Source organism: Lathyrus oleraceus, chromosome 3 (assembly GCF_024323335.1).
Source record: "Lathyrus oleraceus cultivar Zhongwan6 chromosome 3, CAAS_Psat_ZW6_1.0, whole genome shotgun sequence".
Classification (NCBI taxonomy): Eukaryota; Viridiplantae; Streptophyta; class Magnoliopsida; order Fabales; family Fabaceae; genus Lathyrus; species Lathyrus oleraceus.
The window spans coordinates 25,901,674-25,914,237 of NC_066581.1; the positions used below are offsets into that span (position 1 = coordinate 25,901,674).

Genomic DNA, 12,564 nt, shown 5'->3' on the forward strand with positions numbered 1-12,564 from the left:
TCACATGAAATGGTGTACGAGGGATGTATGCTCATGTATTAGGGTTATGATTATTGTATGAAGGTCAGGCGAATTTGAGGGTATGAGACACTACAACTAAAAATAATAATTATATTTAACTTTTTTTATTTCATATAAAAGAAGCAATACAATTACTAACTCATACTCTTAATCACACACACACACACACACACACACACACACACACACACACACACACACACACACACACACACACACACACACACACACACACACACACACATATATATATATATATATATATATATATATACTTTTAATCTAATTTAATGGTTAATTATCATTTTTAATCTAATCTAATGGTTAATTAAGTAAAAATGCTAATTAACCATTAAATTAAATTAAAATTAAAGATTATGATTTGAAGTAAGCTAAAAAAAGTACTCTTAGAGTAAGTTGATCCCCACTTTTATATATATATATATATATATATATATATATATATATATATATATATATATATATATATATATATAATATATATATATATATATATATATATATATATATATATATATATATATATATATATATATATATATATATATATATATATATATATATATATATGTTCTGGGACTTCGTAGAGATTTTGTAAACACGTTTGTCAATTGATCATTAGAGTTGACAAAGCTTGTGACGATGTCATCTGACTCGATCTTCTCTCTAACAAAGTGACAATCTATCTCAATATGTTTGATCCTCTCATGGAAGACTGGATTTGAAGCAATGTGCAATGCAACTTGATTATCACAAATAAGTGTCATTGATCTTGCTTCTTCAATTTGAAGTCCCTTGAGCAACTATTTTAACCAAATAAGTTCACATGTTGTCATTGCCATGACCCTATACTTTGTCTTGACGCTTGATCTTGCAACTATGTTTTGTTACTTACTTTTCAAGGATATAAGGTTTAATGTATGAAGATAAATGATACACTCAGATAATCCAATACTCTAATGCTGTATATATATGGTTTAGGGTATGAAGATAAAGGATATACTCAGATAATTCAATACTTTGATGTTATATATATATATATATATATATATATATATATATATATATATATATATATATATATATATATATATATATATATATATATATATATATATATATATATATATATATATATATATAGAGAGAGAGAGAGAGAGAGAGAGAGAGAGAGAGAGAGAGAGAGAGAGATGAACTCATATAGAGTGAGCATGCGAAATCAGGGAAACTCGAAAAAATCACTCAAGGGCGCCTTCTATTTTGTCCTTCTCTTATTTCTAATTCGACTTTTAATCATTATCTTAATGAACTAAAATCCTAATTTGGGTTGGTGTATTGACTAATATCTGATCCGAAGAACGCCAAGATTATTAGTGGCATAGTATTATACAAGTTAAATCCTAAAATAAAAAAGGACTGATCATGTACTAATAATCTCAATTTAAAATTTTATAAACTTGTTCTCTTATTATTGGAGTTAAAGTCTGTAAACCTAGAATTAATGAGTTTGAAAGAACAGTTTAAAAAGAGTAATTGGCCAAAATTTTGGACACAATTTTCATTAGTCACCATAGGTTTTTTTTCAAAGATTGATAAATCACAAAAAAATTGAAGGGCAACATGTAATACAATTGTATAAGAGATTTTGTTCATAAATCCCGACCATTTATAAAATTCAACATATTTTTTTAGATTCCACAAATAAGGGATTTTATTGAACCAGCCCTTGACGTCACCATTAAAAATAATAATTAAATATATTTATATTATTTTAATTTCATATAAAAGAAGTAATACATTTACTAACTTATACTCTTAATTAAATTGCTATATCTTAAAATATTAAGTAATTAATAAATATAATATTGATCCAAATATATTATCTATAGATTTGTTGAGATTTAAAGAAACATGGAGAGGGTCTGCAAGAGATAAATTTAGATAGAGAAAGCCTTCAAAATTAGGCAAAATCGAAAAAACGACTCACATACACCTTCTATTTTGTCCTTCTTTTCTTCCTAATTCAACCTTTAAGACTTAATCTTCTTCCTAATTCAACCTTTAAGTCTTAATGACTCTCACGGGCACCTTCTATTTTATCTTTCTTTTCTTTCTAATTTAACCTTTAATCATTGTCTTTATGACATAAAACCTTAATCTGGATTGATGCAATGATTAATATTGGAACCAAAGAACTCTAAGATTATTAGTGACACAATGTGATACAAAATTAAACTCTAAAACAAACAAAAAGAAAAAAAAAGGACAAATTAAATACTAATAATCCCCATTGTAAATTTTGTAAACATGTTGTTAAAGTTTTTTTTAGATCTTTGAGTACCACTTCAATGGATGAGTTAGATATAATGTTGATTTGGGTATTGAGAAGCTACTAGATACAACTTTTGCATGGATATCACATTTTTCTTAGCAAAGTGCCCTCACCAATGCATACTAAACACATGCTTAATGAGTTTGAAAGTGGAGAAAGGTTTGAACATTATTTTCATCAATCACCATAGCTAAAATTCAAGATCTTTAATCTCAACCATTGATAAAATTCACCATATTGAATCCTCATTATCCTCAAACACACTTAATTTTTAATTTCGTATAAAAGAAGTAATACAATGAGTAACTTATACTCAATATCTTTAAGAAATTAAGAAATTAATACATACTATAGTATTGGATCAAATGTGTAATTGTCCATGGATTTGTTGAGATTTGATTAGTCAAATTAAATAATATAATATATACACAGAGAGAGACGAGCGAATGTGTGAAAGACATAAACTCAGAGGTAGAGTGAGACTGCGAAACCAAGCCGAACCCAAAAAATCAATTCTATTTCGTCTTTCTCTTCTTCCTAATTCAACCTTTAATCATTCTCTTGATAACCTAAAACCCTAATTCGCGTTGATGCATTGACAAATATCAGATCAGAAGAAACCCTAACAATGGCGATGGCTGAATTAGGGCAACAGACGGTGCAGTTGTCCACCCTAGTTTCTCGTACCGGTCAAGATTCCTACAACTCTCTGAAGGAGCTTGTCGATAAATGCAGGTCCACCGAATTTTCCGATACTGATAAGAAGATTAGCATGCTCAAGTTTCTTAACAAGACTCGGCAGAGGATGATCCGACTCAATGTCCTCGCGAAATGGTGCCAACAGGTAAGCTTTTTTTTTTATCTCGTTTGATTTCTCTTATTGAATTTCAACTCTGTTATGGTTTCTTGTTATTGATTGTTATGTATAGTTTGTGTTGGTTATGTTTAATGTTTGATAATAGGTAGGGTTAGTGTTGTAAGGTTTGATTCATAATGATTAAAAAATTATATATATGGAGTGTGCTGGTTATGTATGATGATATGATAGTTGTCTTGTTTTGTATTATATGATTATGATAACGATATGAATTAGTGTTGGAGCATGAGAAAGAAGGTTTAATTATGTGAGGATTTGGTTATAATTTCTGGCTTTTCAGGTTCCGTTGATACAGCACTGTCAGCAACTGTCTTCGACTGTTTCGAATCACGACATGTGTTTTACTCAGGCTGCGGATTCTTTGTTTTTCATGCATGAGGGGCTTCAGCAAGCTCGGGCACCGGTTTATGATGTTCCGACTGCCATTGAGATTCTTCTCACGGGGAGTTACGAGCGTTTGCCTAAGTGTATAGAAGATGTTGGTTCTCAGTATGCGTTGACTGAAGATAAGCAAAAGCCAGCTTTGAAGAAGTTGGACATGCTTGTTCGGTCTAAGTTGCTTGAAGTTTCTCTTCCCAAAGAAATTTCTGGTATTAAAGTTTCTGATGGGACTGCAATGGTTAGGGTGGATGGAGAATTTCAGGTTTTATTGACACTTGGGTACCGAGGACACATGTCATTGTGGAGAATATTGCATTTGGAGCTGCTTGTTGGTGAAAAAAATAAGCCTGTGAAGTTGGAAGAACTGCGGCGATATGTGCTTGGAGATGATCTGGAGAGACGAATGGCAGCGGCTGAAAACCCTTTTTCGATATTGTACTCGGTTCTTCACGAGCTATGTGTTGCACTTGTTATGGACACAGTAATAAGGCAAGTGCAATCCCTTCGACATGGAAGATGGAAAGATGCCATTCGGTTTGAGCTCATATCTGATGGTGGCACTGGTCATGGGGCAAGTTCAAGCTCTGTGCAGAACGCTGATGGGGAATCTGAGTCATCTGGTCTACGTACTCCCGGGTTAAAAATTATTTACTGGTTAGATTTTGATAAAAATGCTGGTATGTCTGATTCAGGTGCCTGCCCATTTATAAAAATTGAACCTGGATCAGACCTTCAGATAAAGTGCACCCACAGTAACTTTGTCATAGATCCGTTAACCAGCAAGGAGGCAGAATTTTTCTTAGACCAGAGTTGCATTGATGTTGAGGGGTTGTTGTTAAGAGCTATTTGTTGCAATAGGTATACTCGGCTGCTGGAAATTAAAAGAGAACTGGTAAAAAAGGTCCAGGTCTGTAGAACAGCAGACGATGTTGTGCTCCAGTCTCATATGGGTGAACCTGACATTGAATATAAGCAGGTTAGATTTTCTGAAGAAATTTCAGTTTGTTATTTTGTACTGGGCTTTCTGTTGTATGACTCTATTGAGGTTTTGTTTAATGCCCTTGTTTGGTGTCACATTTTTTGGTTTTACTTCACATTCTTTTCGTTTCATAGAACTCTACGAGAGTCTTAATTTTGAGTTTTTTTATTAGTATTATTTTTTAATAACATTATAGCACACTAGCACTGTGATTACTGTGCTTCATAATTGCTCGTGCAGGAAATACTTGTAGTTAGGTAAATTCTGAATTTGGTATTTTTCATCTGTGAAAGTTCTCTGCTCAAAAAACATTTTCTTGCTTTCTGTGTTGCTTAAAGGATACAGGATTTACAAGTTCTGGCTAAAAATATATTAATTTTAATTTCTGCATTATCAGCCAATTGTTTGGGATTTACTTTGTTGACACGTATGTGTTTTTCAGTGAAATACTGTTCACCAAATGACCTTTAATTTATGTTATGCATTATAACCATTGTTGAAATTTGATGTTTTCAGTCATGGTACCTTGTGGATTTTCCATGTGTAATCTTGTGCGCTACCTTCTTTATTTAATGAATCTTGATGGGTTTTAAAATAAAGATGTTTCTATCTGTAGAAGGAAGATATGGGATGCGCTAAGGATTCTGAAGGGCACGAGGTACTTCGCGTGCGTGCTCATGGCTCCTCTTTTTTTACTCTTGGAATTAGTATCAGGTACCTTATTTCACCTGTTTTTTTCTTAGTCTCATGCATTTAAGTTAAGGCATTTTCAAATCATTCCCCTGTTTCATATTCAGGAATGGCCGATTCCTTCTGCAATCATCACAAAATATAGTTGTCTCTTCTGCCTTGTTAGAATGTGAAGAAGCTTTAAATCAGGGATCTATGACTGCAGCCGAGGTCTTTTTAAGTTTGAGAAGCAAAAGTATGTTGCACTTATTTGCATCTATTGGAAGGGTCTTGGGCCTTGAGGTATATTTTCCTATTATTCTATTCTCTCTATTTGCTGTTCAAAGAAAACTTCCTAAATCAGTTTTGAATTGTCTTTGAGGGTACTTTTCTTCAGTACTTTTATTCAGATCACCTGCTTTCCTGAGACTTATGGGTTATTGGCCACCCTGCAGGTATATGAGCATGGATTGAATACAGTCAAAATACCCAAAACCGTTTTGAATGGTTCAGCTATGCTAATGATGGGGTTTCCAGACTGCGGAAGCTCTTACTTCCTGCTCATGCAACTTGATAAAGATTTTAGATCCTTGTTTAAGTTGTTAGAGACTCAACCAGATCCATCTGGAAAAGACAATTTATTTGGCGACCTTAATCAGGTGTTGCGGTTCAAGAAAATTGATATAGAACAAATGCAGGTGCTTGAAGATGAAATGAATTTAAGCCTGGGGGACCGGGAAAAGTTACATTCCATTTTTCCCAATGCTGCTTGTCCAAATCAATCGTCTGGACATGAACTTTGTTCTGATGTCTGCCTTGAGAATTCTACACACATTGCTAGAGACCATCACCCATCAGTGTTTTCATTAACAGTTGATGAAGTTTTTGGACTTGAGAAAGCATCTTCTGCACCTCCATTTCCTGTTCAAAATCTTTCTTCACCATTGAATACATCTCTTCCTTCTCATTATGGTTCTGTCCCAATGAATAGTCATAGTTTAAAGGCCGGAATCCCATCTTCAAAGTGGGAAGGGGGTATGCAGATATCACAGGTTAGTAATAATAACGTAACTACTCACTACAATGGTTCCTTGTTCTCAGCAAACAGTGTGAAGGGTCCAGTTCAATCCAGTTCTGTTGGCTCAGTTCCCACTGGACAAGGAAGGAGCACCGTTGGGATACAGTTATCTGCCTCAAAGTCTGAGCAGGATTTGGCTTCTGTTAAATCTCCGCATTCAGTGGACATTAGTTCCTCTACTGCAATGGATGAAGATACTGCTAATGATGCTTTATCTGGAAGTCGTTCATCTCTAGTATCTCCTCCCCGGCATCCTAGCTCTCGAATATCTGCACCTAGTTCCAGACCTAATGTACCACCAGTTGAATCGTTCAAGACTGCTGGATTTAGTTCATGTGATACGACTGCCGTGTGTAAGATGCTCTCTGTGTCTTCATCTTTATTGTGCTCAGTATATCCATACTTACATTTTCTACCTTTCTTTAACCCATATATGACTGTAGCAAAATGAATGTTTGCAGCCCAGGGCCTGGAATGTGCAGTTAATTTTACCATTAGTGAGGATGGTATATCTGAACATGATAAAAAATCTCGTAAGCGAACAGCATCAGATATGTTGAGTTCGATTCCATCTCTTCAAGGTGTTGTCAAAAATCAAGGAATCTGCAAGAGAAGAAAGATTTCAGATTCACGTGGCTCTCAATTGTCTTTGCCACACAGCAGTATAACCCCAGAAGTGATTCCTAAAGCTGAAGGGCGCAGTTATGGAAGTTTAATTACAGAAGCAAATAAAGGAAATGCTCCATCTAGCATTTATGTAGCGGCTCTTCTTCATGTGGTCAGGCATAGTTCACTTTGCATTAAACATGCTAGGCTAACCAGCCAGATGGATGCGTTAGAGATACCATATGTTGAAGAAGCAGGTTTGCGAAGTGCATCCTCTAACATTTGGTTTCGACTTCCATCTGCAAGAGGTGATTCATGGCAACATATTTGCTTGCGACTTGGCAGACCTGGTTGTATGTACTGGGATGTTAAAATAAATGACCAGCACTTCAGGGATTTATGGGAGCTTCAGAAAGGGAGCAGTAATACACCATGGGGTTCTGGTGTTCGAATTGCTAATACATCTGATATAGATTCACATATACATTATGATCCAGATGGTGTTGTTTTGAGCTATCAATCTGTTGAGGAAGATAGCATAAAGAAATTAGTGGCTGATATTCAAAGGCTAGCCGATGCAAAAACATTTTCCATTGGCATGCGAAAATTGCTTGGTGTAAGAGCAGATGAGAAACCGGAAGAATTCCTTACAAATAATGATGTCAAAATATCTGGTGCCAAGATGGCTTCAGATACTGCAGACAAACTATCGGAACAGATGAGAAGGGCATTTAGAATTGAGGCAGTGGGGCTGTTGAGCTTGTGGTTTAGCTTTGGTTCAAGTGTCCTTGCTCGTTTTGTTGTTGAATGGGAATCTGGTAAAGAGGGTTGCACAATGCATGTATCTCCTGATCAACTTTGGCCTCATACCAAGGTTTGTTTATTTTGCTTCAACTGATTGCTATTTGATTGCTGTTCTCCTCAGTTTTCCCCCAAATCTGCATTCTCGTGCCAGTTTTGAAATGTGCAACTGATGCTCATATTCTTTTGTCATGCTTTAGATTGTGTAAAATTAAAAATTTATGAATGCTACAATATCCCTTCATGATTGTCAGGGCGGTCTCAACCGATGTCGAGGCCCTGTTCTACTCTTAAAAACAAGGCCCTAATATAAAAGCACAATTTTTTTATAAAAAAACTTATATTTAAATTTATATTTGTAGATAATGTACTTAATTTTATCCAAAAGGACAATCAATGTAAGAGATGTAAAATGTTTTATTGCTTTTTATATTTGTACTTAATTTTAAGTGTCCGAATTAATTTCCCCTGTAGTTCTACTCTTCCAATTCCTGCCATTGTGTAAATGTAATGCTCAAAGTGATCATTATTGTTGTAATAAAAAACCCATGTACTAGTAAGAGGTTTGTCAGTATGGAAATATTTCGAGTCCCACATTGAATATTGATAAATCCAGTTTGTCAATATATTTGAAGTCCCACATTGAATACTGATTAACCTTGAGCAGGTAAATATGGCTATAAATAGATTATGTTAACCAGTACAGTTTCTTAATAAATAAGATATAAGAAACACTTGCCCAGGCGGCCCCGGTAGTTCTACTCTTCCAGTTTCTGCCAATGTTTTAGTGCCATTGTGTAAACGGAATGCTCAAAGTGATCATTATTGTGTAAGAGGTTTGTCAATATGGAGTTTTTCAAGTCCGACATCAAATATTGATAAATCTAGTTTGTCAATATGGAGATATTTGAAGTCCCACATCGAATACTGATTAAGCTTGAGCAGACAACTTTGGCAATAAATAAATTGTGTTAACTAGTACAGTTTTGCAATAAATAAGATAAGAAACAATCGCCAAGGCGCGCCCCGTAGATATATAATTCTAACGAAATGGATACTTTGCCACTTTCTAAATGGAGAGTTGGAAATAAATCATATTTTATCGCTTTAGTTTTACATTTTTGATGCCCCTTAAAGTTGGAGGCCCTGTGCTGTGGGTCTGTCTGCACAGCCACAGGGCCGGCCCTGATATTTGTTCCCCCTCCCACCTCACCCTACCCCATTTTTCTTGTGTTTTCCCCTCCTTTAATCAGATTCAATACTCACAATCCTGCATGGTATTATTCTCCCTTGCATGTACATCGTCCATTTCATGCTTACTCTGGACATGTATACCATCTTTGGGTAACCTAGCATGGAAAATGTTTCTTTCGCATGTTCACCTGTTTATACAATATAAACTAAAAAGTGCAATGCATTATTGTTTTTTTTTCTTTCTGATTATGTCTGCTGATATGATTGATGCAATTTTAATTGTGATACTTCAGTGGTAATAATTAATAAGAAATCAGTTACTTTATGGAAAGTTAATCTTTTGTATAGATTTATGAAATTATGAAATATTGTCCTATCTGATTCCCCACTATCCCCCAAAACTCCCGGGCCTATATATTTACTATATTATATGCTTGTATTCTTTACAGTTTCTAGAAGACTTCATAAATGGAGCTGAAGTTTCGTCGCTTCTGGATTGCATTCGGCTAACTGCTGGGCCGTTGCATGCTCTCGCAGCAGCAACCAGGCCAGCACGGGCTGGTCCTATTCCGGGTGTTGCAGCCGCTTTATCTTTCCCTAAACAGGCCGGTTATATATCATCACAAGGACTTCATCTTGGTAGTTCAACATCAACAGCTAATGTTGGTCAGCCTGCTTCTGGTCTTGGAGTTACTGGCGTGTCTAATGCTAGTGGTCTCTCTAACCAAACTCTTTCAATGTTAGCTGCTGCTGGCCGTGGTGGCCCAGGCATTGTTCCAAGTTCACTTTTGCCCTTTGATGTCTCTGTTGTGCTACGTGGTCCTTATTGGATACGAATCATGTACCGGAAACAGTTTGCAGTTGACATGCGTTGCTTTGCAGGAGATCAGGTGTGGTTGCAGCCTGCCACACCTCCTAAAGAGGGTCGTCCTTCTGGAGGGTCATTACCATGCCCCCAGTTTCGGCCTTTTATCATGGAACATGTGGCTCAGGAATTAAATGGATTAGATCCTAGTTTTACTGGACAACAGGTCGGTGGGCTGACAAGTTCAAACAGTACTAACCCAAATTCAGGGACCCAATTGACGGGTGCAAATGGAAACAGAATAAACTCTGCCGCAATGTCTAGGACAGGAAACCAAGTAGCTAGTTTAAACCGTGTGGGAAATGCTTTAGCAGGCTCATCAAACTTAGCTTTGATGACATCAGCAGTACCTCCTCGAAGGCCACCTGGAACAGTTGTCCCAGCACATGTCAGGGGTGAATTGAACACAGCCATTATTGGGCTTGGTGACGACGGAGGATATGGAGGTGGTTGGGTTCCTCTTGTTGCTCTTAAAAAGGTTTTGAGAGGCATTCTCAAGTATCTTGGAGTGCTATGGCTATTTGCCCAGTTACCAGATCTTTTGAAAGAGATCCTAGGATCCATCTTGAAGGAAAATGAAGGTGCCCTTTTGAACTTGGACCCTGAGCAGCCTGCATTGCGATTTTTTGTTGGGTAAGTTTTTTGTCCCTCTTGCTGTGCTTATGCCACCCCTCCCCTTGTCTAGAAACTTCATTAAACAACTCGGTTATGATTTTTGTATTTCTTTTTCTATAGTAGGACTTGTACTCTCTTTTCCCATCCTACTAAAAAATGGGGAAAATTGGTGAAATAAAAACATCAATTATAGTTGTGTTATTGGTAATGGGTTGTCTGTGAATCTTTTTCATCTACACCTTTTCTACTTGTTTCTTTGCTTTATTCACTTGGCTGGTCAGTTCATGTAACATATTTGAATTTTGGATAGACGGAAAATAAAATGCTTTTTTATCATTTATTTGTTAACTTATAGTTTGGACATGATACATCAGATGTTTGCTGTTCTTATTGATACTTTATATGACTGTTATAGTTGGCCAAAAATAATAATTTTTGATTCTTTTTATTTATAGAAGTTCAATTTTGTCCCCTACGTTATTAATTACAACACATCCAGTCTAAGTTGATTCAGCGTCCCTCTTGCCTACTAGCTGTTGGAATGTTAGTAGCAGCGTCCTTCTTATTCCAGTTATCAGACACTAAATAGGCATACACTGTCTTTTCATCTTTTTGCAGGGGATATGTATTTGCTGTTAGTGTCCACAGAGTTCAGCTTCTTCTACAGGTGTTAAGTGTAAAACGATTTCACCACCAACAGCAGCAGCAGCAACAAAACTCCAGTCCTGCGCCAGAGGAACTGAGTCCATCTGAAATAAGTGAAATATGTGACTACTTCAGCCGTCGGGTGGCATCCGAGCCCTATGATGCTTCTCGTGTTGCTTCATTCATAACCATGCTCACCTTACCTATACCAGTTTTGAGAGAATTCTTGAAGTTAATTGCCTGGAAGAAGGGATTATCTCAGGCACAAGTTGGAGATGTCGTTTCAGCTCAAAAACCACGAATTGAATTATGTCTTGAAAATCATGTTGGGTTGAATGGGGATGAGAACTCAGAGAGCTCATCTGCATTTAGAAGTAACATCCATTATGATCGTCTGCACAATTCAGTTGATTTTGCACTTACCGTTGTTCTAGATTCTGCTCACATCCCACACGTGAATGCTGCCGGTGGTGCTGCTTGGTTGCCTTACTGTGTTTCGGTAAGGTTGAGATATTCATTTAGTGAAAGTGTTAATGTATCCTTTCTCGGCATGAGTGGTAGCCATGGTGGGAGGGCATGCTGGTCGCGTGTTGATGATTGGGAAAAATGCAAACAGAGGGTGGCACAGACAGTGCAGGTTAGTGCGAGCTCAGCAGCCGATGTAAGTCAAGGTAGGTTGAAATTAGTTGCAGATAGCGTGCAAAGAAATTTGCATGTGTGTATTCAAGGGCTTAGAGATGGTGGTAGTGGGGTCACATCCAGCTCTGGAGCAACATGATTTTGTTAATTTTGGAAGTGGTTATGTTTATATATATGTATTGGGTTAGTGCTGTCAATATACATAGTTTACTATGGTATGGAAACCATGCCCCCATTGGCATTTGACATTGGAGCTTAGGTTTGAGGGCACCAAATTTAGATTTCTAACATTTAAAACGAGCATTTGAGCATTTGACTCATTTCAGATCGTAAGATCCGAAATAGGTTGTACAATATTTTGCTGTTAGTGTAGAATCTGAATTTTATCTTCTGGGTTGGTGGATTTTGTTGTACATAATGACATCTCAAATAAATTGATTAGTAAAAGAAATTTGTTATGCTCAGAATTCTATACCTCCATCGTTTTATATCACACACATTGTATGAATAGTGTTTCACTGCATTCATAAGAATGGCGCAGTCACACTGTCAATTAACCATTTGATCAAACCAACTGTTCAGATTTACTTTCTTTATGTTTTTCATTTTAAACCCACAACACAGGATAATTAGGAGGAAAAGTCTATCAAAACCCATTGCTCTGAAAAATTGAAAACAATGAAATCAAACTTTCCTCTTTTCTGCTTATGTCCGCCTCTTTCTGGCCAGGGTTGTACCTCAGCAACCATTAGCAACTCGTCAACTAAGATGGAGACACAATGATCCATCATTGACAACAATCATATAGTTCATTGTTCTGTCAATGAGAGCTTGGAAGGTT

At 36.3% G+C, this 12,564-nt stretch overlaps 1 protein-coding gene across 1 annotated transcript; it reads left to right on the top strand.

Annotated features, from left to right (window-relative positions):
- The first annotated feature begins 2,763 nt into the window (after positions 1 to 2,763).
- Positions 2,764 to 12,190, top strand: LOC127132233 (mediator of RNA polymerase II transcription subunit 14). The gene is made up of 8 exons (XM_051061145.1): positions 2,764 to 3,218; positions 3,532 to 4,608; positions 5,228 to 5,325; positions 5,409 to 5,583; positions 5,736 to 6,711; positions 6,820 to 7,838; positions 9,409 to 10,457; positions 11,058 to 12,190. Exons 1-8 carry the CDS (start codon positions 3,003 to 3,005, stop codon positions 11,860 to 11,862), a joined length of 5,415 nt encoding a protein of 1,804 aa, XP_050917102.1. The 5' UTR covers positions 2,764 to 3,002; the 3' UTR covers positions 11,863 to 12,190.
- Positions 12,191 to 12,564: the final 374 nt, after the last annotated feature.